Source organism: Muscardinus avellanarius (genome assembly GCF_963383645.1).
Source record: "Muscardinus avellanarius genome assembly, chromosome: 3".
In the NCBI taxonomy this organism is placed as follows: domain Eukaryota; kingdom Metazoa; phylum Chordata; class Mammalia; order Rodentia; family Gliridae; genus Muscardinus; species Muscardinus avellanarius.
In genome coordinates this window covers 38,744,285-38,759,565 of record NC_137788.1, presented here as the reverse complement: position 1 = coordinate 38,759,565, position 15,281 = coordinate 38,744,285, and the positions used below count along the sequence as shown (strand labels likewise).

General features: G+C 43.0%; 1 protein-coding gene across 1 annotated transcript in view; it reads left to right on the top strand.

Annotated features, from left to right (window-relative positions):
* Nucleotides 1-15,281, top strand: part of TESK2 (testis associated actin remodelling kinase 2) — a gene marked incomplete at both ends in the record, with an annotated part of 98,320 nt that overhangs the window by 38,633 nt on the left and 44,406 nt on the right. Inside the window, one exon of the mRNA XM_080692190.1 lies at nt 9,018-9,066. Coding sequence (XP_080548316.1) covers nt 9,018-9,066 — 49 coding nt within the window. The remainder of the gene's footprint in view (nt 1-9,017; nt 9,067-15,281) is intronic.

The window sequence follows — 15,281 nt, the reverse complement described above, 5'->3', positions numbered from 1 at the left end:
CTTTTCTACTCTGGGCTATACTCCCAGACCTATTTTATACTTTATTTGGAAACAGGGTCTCACTAAGTTGCTGAGAGCCTCACTAAGTAGCTGAGGCTGGCTTCAAATCTGTGCGATCCTCCTGTCTCAACCTCCCAAGTGCGGGGATTACAAGCGTGTGCCACCACGCCTGGCAACTTTTATTTATTTATTTATTTATTTATTTATTTATTTATTTTTATTTTTATTTTTTTTGCGGGTCTAGGGATGGAACCCAGGGGCATTTGACCTCCGAGCTACGCCCCCTGCCCTATTTTTTTTTTTTTTTTTTATTCTTTATTTTGAAACAGTGTCTCACCGAGTTGCAGAGGGCTTTACTAAGTAGCTGAGGCTGTTCTCGAACCTCCAGTCTCAGCCTCCGGAATGCCCGGCTCAAATTAATTTCTTATTCATCTTTTCCAGACTTCCTCTGCTCTAGTTTGTCCTTTCTTTTTTCCTTCCTTCCTTCCTTCCATCTTTCTTTCTTTTTTTCTTTTTTCTTTTTTGCAATACTAGAGATGGAACTGAGGGCCATTCTGCCTCTGAGCTACACTCTCAGCCCTATTTTATTTTTTTATTTTGAAACAGGGTCTCACTAAATTACAGAGGGTCTCACTAAGTAGCTGAAGCTGGCTGCGAAACTGTGATCCTCTTGTCTCAGCCTCCCAAGTACTAGGACTACAAGCATGCACAACCATGCCCGGCTTGCAGTTTCTTTCATTAGCCAGCTAAAGGTTCTGGTGTTGACTGTAACTCTCGGATACTCTAACTTATAGGCACTGTGCCCTGCTGGCCAGAAACAGCTTCTGCATCCCAGCTGCAGCCCACCACCACTCTGTTGCTTATATCCATTGTTGGTTAGACTTCTAGCTGCTCCATTTGCCCCTGGTTCACTCCCTTGCATATTAGGTGGTGAGTTTCATAGAAACTGACAGATGAATATGGTCAAATGTCCTACTTTGTGGGCACACCTGTAATCCCAGTACATGAAGGGCTGAGAGGCAGAATGCCTCTGGGTTCAATCCCTTGTATGAAAGAAAGGGGAAAAGAAACTAGGGTCCTTTTAGATTGCGGAGGATCTTGCTAAACTCCTGAGGCTGGAGGTGAATTTATGATCCTCTTTTCTCAGTCTCCCAAGTGCTGGGATTACAGGTCTGCCCCACCATGCCCAGGTCCTCTTTTTCAAATTCTTGCTATTTGCAAGTAACTGTGTTATACACTTTACATTCATTTCATTCATTCTATTTATTTATTTATTTATTTATTTATTTATTTTGGTACTGGGGATTGAACCTAGGAGCATTCTACCTCTGAGCTACACTCCCAGCTCTCTTCTATTTTAAATTTTGAAATAGGACCTTACTAGGTTGCTGAAAGTTTCCCTACATTGCTGAGGATGTCCGCAAACCTGTGATCATCCTGTCTCACCTTCCCAAGTACTGGGATTACAGATGTGTGCCACCACACCCAGCTTTATTTCATTCATTTTTTCCAACAATCTTATGTTGTAGACACTACTATCCCTATTTTATACAGAGAGAAACTAATGCTTGCCTAGTGATGAGTTAAAGGTGTCTTTTGAACCCATGCTAACATCAGAGCCCTTATAACTAATTTGCTTCTAATTTTTTCCCCAAGCAAGAGATAAATTTTAAAAAGTCATTGGAAGTCAGGCATGGTAGTGCATGCCTGCAACTCAGTACTTGGAAGCCTAAGACAGGAAGATTGATTGCAGGTTCGTGACCAGCCTCAGCTACTTAAGTGAGGCCCTCAGCAACTTAGCGAGACCCTATTTCAAAATATAAGAGTCATAGCCGGGCATGGTGGCTCATGCTTGTAATCCCAGCACTTGGAAGGCTGAGACAGGAGGATCGCACAGGTTCGAAACCAGCCTCAGCTACTGAGTGAGGCTCTCAGCAACTTAGTGAGACCCTGTTTCAAAATAAAATATAAAATAGGGAGGTAGAAGGCCCCTGGGTTCAATCCCCAGTACCCAGTTTAAAAAAAAAAAAGTAATTGGTGCCTATACCTTGTTTTCATTTGTTTCTTAAACTCTTTCTGTGTTAGGGAATAGACCCATGAACATTCTACCTCTGAATCACATCTCTAGCCCTTTTTATTTTTTATTTTGAAATGTGGTCTCTTTTCTTTCCTTCTAAACTTGAACTGACATAAGATCTGGGTTTTTTTTTTTTTTATGTAATGGGGATGGAACCCAGGGGCATTCTACCTCCGAGCTATACCCCTAGTCCAATTTTTGTTTTTTATTTTTAAAACAGGGTCTCACTGCATTGCAAAGAACCTCACTAAGTATCTGAGGCTCTCCATGAACTGCGATCCTCCTGTCTCAGCCTCCCAAATGCTGGAATTACAAACGTGTACCACCACACTCGGCTATTTTTTAATTCTTTCCCTCCCTCTTTTTTTTCCCTTCCTTCCTTCCCTCCTTCCTTCCTTCCTTCTTTCTGGTGGTACTGGGGTGGAACCCAGGGGCTTTTCTATTGGCTATACTCCCAGACATTTATTTATTTATTTATTTTTGTGGTACTAGGGATGGAACCCAGGGGCCTTCTACCTCCGGGCTACACTCCCAGACCTATTTTATATTTTATTTGGAAACAGGGTCTCTTAAGCCAGCTGAGGCTGGCTTGGAACCTGCGCGATCCTTCTGTCTTAGCCTCCCAAGTACGGGGATTACAAGCGTGTGCCACCACGCCCAGCTCCCAGACATATCTTATACTTTATTTGAAAACAGAATCTCACTAAGTTGCTGAGAGCCTCACTAAGTAGCTGAGGCTGGCTTTGGTGGTACTGGGGGTGGAACCCAGAGGCTTTCTACCTCCGGGCTATACTCCCAGACCTTTTAAAAAACTTATTTATTTATTTATTTATTTATTTATTTATTTATTTATTTATTTATTTGTGGTACTGGGGTTCCTGGAAGCCCTTTTACCTCCAGACTATACTCCCAGACCTATTTTTACATTTTTTTAAATTTGGAAACAGGGTCTCCTGAGCCAGCGCGCAACTGGCTTCGAACCTTCACAATCCTCCTGTCTCTGCCTCCCAAGCGTTGGGATTACAAGCGTGCGCCACCACGCCCGGCCTTATTTTATTTTATTTTTTATTTTGTTTGGAAACAGGGTCTCACTAAGTAGCTGAGGCTGGCTTTGAACCCATGCGATCCTCCTGTCTCAGCCTCCTAAGCGTGGGGATTACAAGCGTGAGCCACCACACCCAGCTAGGACCTGGGTATTTTAATGAAACTTTCTTCTGAATACCCCAAATTCCTACTGTTATTGGCTTTATGACATTTATCTTTGTGATCATCATCGATCAAAATCCTATATTCATGGATTATATTTAAAATTTTTTGGCTGCTGGGCATGGTGGTGCACGCTTAAATCCCGGCATTCGGGAGGCCAAGACAGGAGGGTCGCGGTTCAAGGACAGCCTCAGCTACCACTTAATGAGACTCTGCAACTTAGTGAGAACTTGTTTAAAAATAAGGAAAAATTGGGCTGGGGGTGTAGCTCTGAGGTGGAATGCGCCTGGGTTCCATCCTCAGTACCACAATAAATACAAATAAGTAAATATAAAATTTATTGGCTGCAGAAACGTCACATATAATAGAGGTGTGTGAAGTTAAAAAATGAAACTCAAGATGGGTATGGTGGCACATGCTTGTAATTTCAGCATTTGGGAGGCTGAGACCAGAGGATTGCAGTTTGTGAATAGCCTCAACTACTTAGTGAGGCCTTTTGCAACTCAGTGAGACCCTGTTTCAAACTAAAGAATAAAAAAATAAGACTGGAGGTGTAGCTCAGAGGTAGAATGCCCTGGGTTCCATTCCCAGTACTACTACTACTACTACTACTACTACTACCACCACCAACAACAACAACAATAATATACGAAACAACAACAACAACAACAACAACAATATACGAGCCGGGCATCGTAGTTGCCCACGCTTAAAATCCCAGCATGCTTATAAACCCAGCATTTGGAAGGCTGAGACAGGAGGATCATGGTTCAAGGCCAGCCTCAGCTATTACTTAGTGAGGCCCTTTGCAACTCAGTGAGACCATTTCAAAATAAAGAATAAAAGCCGGGCATGGTGGTGCACCTTGCAATCCCAGCACTTGGGAGGAAGAGACAGGAGGATCACACAGGTTTGAAGCCAGCCTCTCTGGCTTAAGAGACCCTGTTTCCAAATAAAAAAAAATATAAAATAGGTCTGGGAGTGTATTGAGAAGGGTTCCATCCCCAGTACCACCAAAAAGTAAAAGATAAAAAAGAAAGAAAGAATAAAAATAAAATAGGGATGGGGATGTCATTCAGAGGTAGAATGCCCCTGGGTTCTAAACATCCCTAGTACCACAAAAAAGAAAAAAGAAAAAGAAAAGAAAAAAAAATATATGTTGTTGTAGCTGGGAGGTAGAATGCCCCTGGGTTCAATCCCCAGTACTGAAAAACAAACAAAAAAAACACACAAAAAAAACCCCCACTAAGGCTGGGTGTGGTGGCACATGCTTTTTTTTTTTTTTTTTTTTTTGGTGGTACTAGGGGTGGAACCCAGAGGCTTTCTTCCTCCGTGCTATACTCCCAGACCTTTTTTATATTTTATTTGGAATCAGGGTCTCGCTAAGTTGCTGAAAGCCTCACTGAGTAACTGAGCCTGGCTCTGAACCTGCGCGGTCCTCCTGTCTCAGCCTCCCAGTGCGGGGATTACAAGCGTGCGCCACCACGCCCGACTTGGCACATGATTTTTAATCTCAGCATTTGGGAGGCTGAGACAGGAGGATCACAGTTCATGACCAGCCTCAGCTACTGCTTAGTGAGGCCCTTTGCAACTCAGTGAGACCCTGTTTCAAAATAAAGAAAAAAAAAATAGGGTAGAATGCCCCTGGATTCTATCCCCACCAAAGAAAGTGGGGGGGGGGGGGGCTAAGCCAGGCATGGTGCACATTTGTTATCCCAGTATTTGGGAGGCTGAGAAAGGATTGCAGGTTCATGTCCAACCTCAGCTAATTAGTGAGCACCTCCACAATTTAGTGAGATCCTGTTTCAAAATAAAGAATAAAAAATAGACTAGAACCAGGCATAATGGTGCATGCTTGTAATCCCTACACTTGGGAGGCTGAGACAGGAGGATCGCACAGGTTTGAAGCCAGCCTCAGCTACTTAGTGAGGCTTTCAACAACTTAGTGAGACCCTGTTTCCAAATAAAATATAAAATAGGTCTGGGAGTATAGCCCCGAGGTAGAAGGCCCCTGGGGTACACACACACACACACACACACACACACACACACACACACACACACACAGAGGCTGGAGAAGTAGCTGGAAAAGGGTGGGGGGGACTAAACAGCTGGATGTGGTATACAGTGTAATCCCAGTACTTGAAAGGCTAAAGTAGGAGGATTGCAAATTTGTGGCCAGCCTCCGCTACTTAGTTACTCTGCAACTTAGTGAGAGACCTTGTTTCAAAATAAAAAAATAATATACATCTGGGGGTGTAGATCAGAGGTAGGATGCCCCTTGGTTCAATCCCCAGTACTGCCACACACACACACACACACAAAAAAAAAAAAAAAAAAGAAAAGAAAAAGAAAAGACTAGGAATGCTGCTGGGTATGGTGGCACATGCCTACAATCCCAATACTTTGGAGGCTGAGACAGAAGAATGACAGGTTCGAAGTCAGCTTAAACAACTTAGTGAGGCTCTCAGCAACTTAGTGAGACCCTCTTTCCAATAGAAAATAAAATAGGTCTGGGGGTATAGCTTAGAGGTAGAAGGCTTTTAGGTTCCATCCTCAGCAACACACACACACACACACACACAAGAAATGGAACTACCATATGACTAAACCAAACACTTCTCTGTATCTTTTAAAAGAAAGCCAGAATACTGTAGTGATATGTTCATACCCATGATTATAGCAGCATAATTCAAAATAGCCAAATGAGCCGGGCGTGGTGGCGCACGCTTGTAATCCCAGCATTCAGGAGGCTGAGACTGGAGGATCGTGGTTCGCAGCCAGCCTCAGCTACTTAGTGAGGTGAGGCCCTCTGCAACTTAGTGAGACCCTGTTTCAAAATAAAGAATAAAAAATAGGGCAGGTGGGTATAGCTCAGAGGTTGAATGCTCCTTGGTTCCATCCCCACACCTGCAAAAAATAAATAAATAAATAAATAAATAAATAAATAAATAAAAATAGCCAAATGGAACCAACCTAAGAATCAACAGATAAAGCCAGGTGTGGTGGCACACACATGTAATCCCAGCATTTGGGAGGTTGAGACAGGAGGATCGCACAGGTTTGAAGCCAGCCTCAGCTACTTAGTGAGGCTCTTTGCGGAAAAAAAAAAAATCAACAGATAAATGGATAAAAAAATTTTGGTATGGCGGGTGTGGCGATGCATGCTTGTAATCCTAGTACTTGGGAGGCTGAGACAGCAGAATTGCAGGTTTGTGGCTAATCTCAGGAATTTAGTGAGGCCCTCCGCAAGTTATTGAGACCCTGTTTCAAAATAAAAAAATAAAATAGGGCTGGACATGTAGCTTGGAGTTAGAATGCCCCATGTTCTACCCCGGTACTACACACAAAATAAAGAAATTGTGTTATATACTTATGATGGAATTTTACTCAGCCATATGAAGAACCAAATGTCATTTACAGAAAAATGGATGGAACGAGAACATGTTATGCTAAGTGAGATCAGCCAGTCTCAGAAAATCAAGGGTCATATGTTTTCTTTCATATGTGGAAGCTAAAGAGAACTTAAGAAACAAAAGACTTCAAATAATGAAGAAAGAGACCAGCAGAAGAGTGGAAGGGGATTGGTGAGGGAGGTGGGGATGTAAAGTGAGGTTTCCATCCAGGAAGGTATCACCACCACTTTAACATGTGCAGGGAGGGAGAAGGGAGGGAATGGGACGTGGAGGAAATTCTCAAGGGCTGTGTGCAGGTCTCTTTGCATCTCACTATGATGTATAATTACAATGTACCAATAAAGGTATAAACATAATTGTAGACTTCAGATTGGGCAATCCAACCTGCTTACTTTTTGTGTGTATATATGATTACTAGGGTTTGAACTCAGGGACATTCTGCCTCTGAGCTCCATCCCCAGCCTTATTTTGTTTTTTACTTTGAAACAGGGTCTCACTAAGTTGCTGAGGGCCTAGGTTGCTGAAGCTGGCTTTAAACCTGCAATCCTCCTGTCTCTGCCTCCCAAGTATTGGAATGATAGGCATGGGCTACCACGCCTGGCTCCAACCTGCTTACTTTTTACTTTTTTTATTTTATGGATCTGGGTATTGAACCCAGGGTGTTCTGCCTCCAAGCTTTGTCCTTAGCCCTATTTTATTTTTTATTTTGAAACAGGGTCTGGCTAAGTTAATGTGGCCTGGCCTTGAACCTGCAGTCCTCCTGACTCAGCCTTCCATGACTGGGTTACAGGTGTGTGACACCACGCCTAGCTCCTACCTACTTCTAAGATGGGGAAATTGAGCCCCAAATAGGGCTTTTAGAGTCTTCAACTTTCTTCTTTTCTAATCTGTGTGTGCTTGTATGCATGTGTGCATGTGTATGTACGTGCATGTGTTATCATCGAGTAGAAGAGCTGACACCAGCATCATTTCCTTCTAATTTGGTGGTTTTTCTATTATACCATGCTATTTGGAAGGCTTCCTTCCCTTTCCACCATTTCCTGCCTTGCTAAATTGCCCAGGCTGGCATTAAACTTGCAATCCTCTTGCCTCAGTCTTCCAAACAGCTGGGAATACGCAGCGATATACCAGTCCATCTGGCCCACCATTGCTGTGTGTGTGTGTGTGTGTGTGTGTGTGTGTGTGTGTGTGTGTGTTCGTGCGTGTGTCCCATTGCCGTGTGTGTGTGTGTGTGTGTTCGTGTGCATGTGTGTGTGTGTTACTGAGGATTTAACCCAGGCGCATTCTACCTTCAGGCTACACCCCCTAACCCTGTTTTTCATTTTTATTTGGAAACTGGGTCTCACTAGATTTATGAGTCTCACTACTTGCTGAGGCTGGCTTTGAACCTGCGATCCTCCTGCCTTAGCCTCCCAAATTCTGGGATTACAAGGGTACACCACCATGCCTGACTTTCACCATTACTGTGTGTGTGTGTGTGTGTGTGTGTGTGTGTGTGTGTGTGTGTGTGTGGTACTGGGGATTGAACCCAGGGGCATTCTACCTCCAAGCTACACCCCCAGCCCTATTTTTTTATTCTTCATTTTTAAACAGGGTCTCACTGAATTGCAGAGGGCCTCACTAAGTAGCTGAGGATGTCCGCAAACCGTGATCCTCGTGTCTCAGCATCCCAAATGCTGGGATTACAAATGTGTGCCACCATGTCCAGTTCTACCGTTACTTTTTACTACTACATATTGCTGCAAACAAGTGTTTCATGGTAAACTTAGAAATGTATCAGTCTGAAGCCGGGTGCACGCTTATAATCCCAGCATTTGGGAGGCTGAGACCGGAGGATCCTGGTTTGAGGACAGCCTCAGCTACTTAATGAGACACTCTGCAACTCAGTGAGACCCAGTTTCAAAATAAAGAATAAAAAATAAGGCAGGGGCTGTAGCTCGGAGGTCAAATGCCTCCATCCCCAGACCCACAAAAAAAAAAAAAAAAAAAAAATTTATCAGTCTGGCATTTTAATTAAGGTTTGAGGCCAGCCTCAGCTACGTAGTGAGGTCTTTTGCAACTCAGTGAGACCCTTTTCAAAATGAAGAATAAAAAAAATAGGGCTGGGGGTGTAGCTTGGAGGTAGAATGCGCCTGGGTTCTATCCCCAGTGCCATTAAAAAAAAAAAAAAAAGATGCTACAGGGTTAGACAGGAATCCAGGGAACTTCACAGGTATTGCGTTGTTCCTGATGCATGGATAACTCAACTAGTTTTCTCTGTATGGAATTTATGTTTATGTCCTTTTTATTTTGCTTAAACAATCTGTTTTGTTTTTCAGGTTCATGGGTGTGTGTGTACATCAAGGACAATTGCATGCACTTACAGAGGTAAGACTTAACAAGCATGTTGAAGCGACTTCTTTGTCTTAGTTTCACCATTTGTGGCTCCATACTGTTATTTGTGTATATAAGCAAAAGGGATGTGCATTTGTTTACGTGAAAATGGCAGTTTCAACAGTGCTTTCTCCTGTTGCTTTGGGACGATGGTCAGGTCTCTTAACACCCTGTACTCCCTCCTGATGCTTGGGGATGCACTAGGACTGTGACTGCGCGGGTGCTCCGTGGTCCTTGCCTCCTGGATGACTCCGTCCAAGCAAAGGGATGCGCTACCACTTGACTGCAAGCTCTTTCTTGGCAACAAATTCCCAGACCACTTGGGAAATGTTTGATGTTCTAATCTAGAATTCCCCAGTCACTGCTATGGCTTCATGATTGGCCTTTCTACTTATTAGAATTCGTTTTTGTTGTTGTTGTTGTTGTTGTTGTTTGTTTGTTTGTTTTGTGGTACTGGGGATGGAACCCGGGGGCATTCTACCTCCAAACTATGCCTCCAGCCCTGTTTTTTATTCTTTATTTTTGAAGCAAGGTCTCACTGATTTTCAGAGGGCCTCACTAAGTAGCTGAGGCTGGCTGCGAACTACCATTCTCCTGTTTCAGCCTCCCAAATGTTGGGATTACAAGCATGTGCCACCACTCCTGGTTTTATTTTTCCTTCTGAAACAGTCTTGCTACATTGTTGAGACTATCTCCAAACCTGTGATCTTCTTGTCTCAGCTTCTCAAATGCTATGATTACACCACTATGCCTGAATATTTAGGTTTCTTGAATCTTCTAGGTTTAATAGGTCTGCATAGATTCTTCCCTGTATTTTTAAAAATTATTATTTTTGTGGTACAAAAATAATAACCTCTCACATGCTAGGCAAATGCTTTAGTGGTGAGCTACACCTCAAACCCTTTTATTTTATTTTTTGTGGTACTGAGGATAGACCCGGGGGCATTCTACCTCTGAGCTACACTCCCAGCCCTATTTTTTTAGTCTTTTTTTTTTTTTTTTTTTTTTTTTTTGTGGGTCTGGGGATGGAACCCAGGGGCATTTGACATTTGACCTCTGAGCTACACCCCCTGCCCTATTTTTTTTTTTTTAATTCTTTATTTTGAAACCAGGTCTCACTAAGTTGCAGAGGGCCTCACTAAGTAGCTGAGGCTGTCCACGAACTCCGATCCTCTGGTCTCAGCCTCCTGAATGCTGGGAGTACAAGCGTGCGCCATCACGCCCAGCTCCTTAGTCTTTGTATTTTTGAAACAGAGTCTCACTGAGTTGCAAGGGGCCTCACTAAGTAACTGAGGCTGTCCTCAAACTGTGATCCTCCTGTCTTAGCCTCCCAAATGCTGGGATTACAAGTGTGTGTCACCACGCCCAGCATCTCTGAAATCTTGATTGGCAGGATTATGTGTATGTGTTTGGGGGAGTACTATGGATTGAACCCAGGAGGTTCAAAAAAAAACTGAGCCATACCCTCAGCCCGTGTGTGTGTGTGTGTGTGTGTGTGTGTGTGTGTGTGTGTGTGTGTGTGTGTTGCTGGGGATGGAACCCAGGGGCATTTACCTCCAAGCCCTGTTTTTTATTCTTTATTTGGAAACATGGTCTCACTGAGTTGCAAAGGGTCTCACTAAGTAGCTGAGGCTGTCTGCAAATCCGGATCCTCCTGTCTCAGCCTCCTAAATGCTGGGATTACAAGTGTGCACCACCATGCCTGGCTCCCAGCCCTATTTTTAAATTTTGAAACAGTCTCATTAAGTTGCTGAGGCCGGCCTTAAATCTGCAACCCTCCTATCTCAGCCTCCTGGGTACGGGGATTACAGGTGTGTGCCACCACACTGTGCTTGGGTTGCCCAGATCTAAATCGCTCTACACCTCAGTCTCCAGTGGGAAGTCACACTAGTATGAGCTGTAGGGAGTGCAGCTGGAGAAGAGGACCAGCAGCAGAGCCCTGGGTGGTCCCTTTTCAAGTGGAGGGAGAAGCACAGACTGAGGAGTGGCTGGTGAGATGGGAAGAAAACCAGGAGAGCATGTCAGTCTGGAGTGGAAAGGAAAGCATTTTAAGGAGGGAACAATTAATTGTGACGAATGCTGCTGATAGAATGGTGACCTCACAGGGACTCTATGAATTATCAGATGCGCTTTTAGCACGGTGCCTGCCGTATTGGTATTGCTTAATACACGTTAACCATTACACCTTCATCAACAGTGGCCTTGCCTGCCTCTGAGTTCTGAATTGTCAGTATTTTTCCTATACTCCTGTTAAATTCTTAAAAAGCTTTTCACTGAGTGATAATATAATGAAAACACATACATACGAAAACTTTAACTCACTATATTTCTCCAAATAAGCACACTTATAATCAACACTCCAATAAAAATGTTCTTTGTATTTCTATACTCATAAATAAATCTATACTTTTTTTTTTTTTGAGAAGGGGAATCACTTTATTGCCCAGCTGGGCTTGAACTCATATTCTTCCTGTCTCACCTTCTCAGGTACCTGGGATTATAGTTATGTACCACTGCACCTAGCAAGTCTTTAATTCCTTTAAAGACAACATTCTTCCTCTCTCAAGTCTTCTATCAGAGTGTTGACACGAATATGCATAAAAATGACCTGTTTCTGTGGGTGTTATCTGAACTATGAGTCCCATGGCAAGGCTTGTGTATTAGTTTTGCTGACAGAGAATATCTCCCTCTGAGCTACACCCCACCCCAGCCCCACCCTTTTTTTTTTTTTTTTTTTTGCAGTGCTGGGGGTGGAACCCAGGGGCATTCAACCTCCAAGCTACACTCCCAGCCCTATTTTTTTATTCTTTATTTTGAAACAGGGTCTCACTAAGTTGCAGAGGGCCTCACTAAGTTGCTGAGGCTGGCTGAAAACCTGCAATCCTCCAGTCTCAGCCTCCCAAGTACTGGGAATACAAGTATGCACCACCATGTCTGTTAGGAATATTCTTTAATATTTGTGGTCATGTTTCAATTTTAAAGTGGGGTAGAGTGGAGATGGCGGATGTGAATGATGATAACGCAGCATTCTCTTGGTGTACTGTGCTTAAATAATATTTTCGGTTGCTTTTTAGCTTGTTAACAGCCATGTACAGTATATAGTATGTTCATTGTGAAAAAGTATTTATTCCTAGTGCTTCCACCATAATTGAGATATTGACATAGCTTATGATACTAATACTTTTTATTATTATGTAAATAGGCTGATGATTGTGAAGCAAAAATAGCCACGTTGTTGGGAATCAGCCAGGGCCATGATAGTGTAGTTTTCTGGGGACTTGTAGGGCCAGTTGTGTTAGCATTTGACTTAGCAGCACAGCTGTTGGTTTCACTAAGGATCATAAAAAGAAATTATTTAGGCTGGGCATGTGGCACACTCTTATAATCCAGTACTTGGGAGGCTAAGACAGGAAGATTGCAGGGCAAAGGACAGGACAGTCTCAGCAAGTAGTGAGACTCTCATCAACCTACTAGCAAGATCATGTTTCCAAATAAAAATTTCAAAATAGGGCTGAGAGTGTAGCTTGGAGGTAGAATGCCCCTGGGTTCAATTCCTAGTATTGAAAAAAAAAAAAAAAAAAAGGACAGGACAGCAGGCATTTGTTTAGGTTTAACCTGGCGCCAGATACACGAAAAATCTTCAGGATACGAGCTTATTGGTCTTGTCCCTTATCACAGCATAATTTGACATGTGGGAGTTTCACAAAGATTCTTACTGCTTTGCCAGTTTGGTATTAAGAATTTGCATCTTACTCCTCCCAAATTTTAACTTCATAGTCTTTATTAGTGGTAGTAGTACATTATAATTATACATTGTAGTGAGGTTCAGAGTGACACAAACATGCGTGCACACATTTGATGTGTTCCCTCCAGAGCTTACCCTATTCCCCCACACGTTAGTGAGATTGGTAGTGATACCTTCATAAGTGGGCAGCATTATGTGAATGTTCCCTTCCTCGAGCCTCATTTTCCCCCTTCACCTCCCTCCACAGGCCTCTTCCACTGTTCTCTCATTTATCTAAAGTCCCTTTGTTTCTTATTTTTCTCTCTTGCTTCCACATATGAAAGAAAATGTTTTATTTATTTATTTTTTTGGTGGTACTGGGGATGGAAGCCCTTCTGCCTCCGGGCTACACTCCCAGACCTATTTTATATTTTATTTGGAAACAGGGTCTCTTAAGCCAGCGCGGCTGGCTTCGAACCTGTATGATTCTCCTATCTCAGCCTCCCAAGCGCAGGGATTACAAGCGTGCGCCACCGCGCCCAGTGAGAAAAAATGTTTGATCCTCGATCTTCTGAGACTGGCCGATCTCTGCTTTCATCCATTTTTCTTGCCAAGGCATGACACAATTTTGTCCTTTATGTCTGAGTAAAATTTCATCATGTTTATATGCCACGCTTTCTTAGTCCATTCATCTGCTGGCGGACATTTAGGTTGGTTCTGTAACTTGGCTCTTGTAGATTGTGCTGCTGTAAACATGGATATGCACATATCACTATAGTATTCTGACTTTAATTCTTTCAGAAAGATACCAAGGCATGGTACGGTTGGATCATATGGTGGTTCCGTTCCTAGTCGGTTGAGGAATCTCCATGCTGATCTCCATAGTAGTCGTATTGGCTTACAGTCCCATCAACAGTATAGAAGAGCCTGTTTGCTGGCTACGTTGGCATGTGCCTATAATTCTAGTCCTTGGGGGGCTTAGGCAGGAGGACCACGAGTTCTAGACCAGCCTCTGCAACCTAGCAAGATCCTCAGTAACTCAAGTTGCTCGACCGTTTTAATTTAAAATAAATAAAAAGGGCCTGGGTGTAGCTCAGAGGTAGAATATCCCTGCATTCAATTCCCAGTAGCACCCCCCACAGTAAAAGAAGCCCACATCCCCCTTTTTTTATGCAGTACTAGGGATGGAACCCAGGGGCGTTTTATTGCCGAGCTACACCCCCAGCCCTATTTTTTATATTCTTTATTTTTATTTTTATTTATTTATTTTTATTTTAGTTTAGTTTTGGTGGTACTGGGATTCCTGGAAGCCCTTCTACCTTTGGGCTACACTCCCAGATCTATTTTTATATTTTTATTTGGAAACCGGGCCTCTTAAGCCAGTGCAGCTGGCTTCACCCTGCGTGATCCTCCTGTTTCTGCCTCCCAAGCGTGGGGATTACAAGCGTGTGCCACCATGCCCGGCTATTTTTATTTATTTATATATTTATTTGTGGTACTGGGGATGGAACCTAAGGGCATTCTACCTCCAAGTTACACCCCAGCCCTATTTTTTATTCTTTTTTTTTTCTTTTTTTTTTTGGTGGTACTGGGGTTCCTGGATGCCCTTCTACCTCCAGGCTACACTCATAGACCTATTTTTATATTTTTATTTGGAAACAGGGTTTCTTAAACAGTGTCTCATTGAGTTGCAAAAGGACTTACTAAGTAGCTGAGGCTGTCTGCGAAATGTGATCCTCCAGTCTCAGCCTCCCAAATTCTAGGATTACAAGCGTGTGTCACCATGCCCAGCTTAATATATATATATATATATATATATTTTTTTTTTTTTTTTTTTTTTTTTTTGCGGTACTGGAACTCAGTATGAAATGGAACTCACTGAGATGAAACTCAGAGGCATGTTACCTCTGAGCTATACCCCCAGCCTGATTTTTTATTTTTTCTTTATGATTTTTTTTTTATTATTTTTTGATGTGTGGTACTGGGGATTGAACCCAGGAGCATTCTTTTTCCGAGCTATACCCCAGCTCTATGTTTTATTCATTTTTTTTCCCATGTGTGTGTGTGTGGGAGGGTACTGGGGGTGGAACCCAGGGGCTTTTCTGGGCTATACTCCCAGACCTATTTTATACTTTATTTGGAAACAGGGTCTCACTAAGTACCTGAGGCTGGCTTCGAACCTCTGCAATCCTCTTGCCTCAGCCTCCCAAGCGCTGGGATTATAAACATGGGCCACCATGTCCGGCTTATTATTCTTTATTTTGAAACAGGGTCTCACTGAGTTGCAAAGGACCTCACTAAGTAACTGAGGCTGTCTTTGAACCACGATCCTCCTATCTTAGCCTCCCGAATGCTGAGATTACAAACTGCTGAGATTACAAGCGTGTGCCACCACACCTGGCTTATGCTTATCCTTTTAAACTTGTTAAGAAAGACACAAAGAAAGAATTTTCTTAAAATCATCAGTTTGGGATCTCTTAGTGCA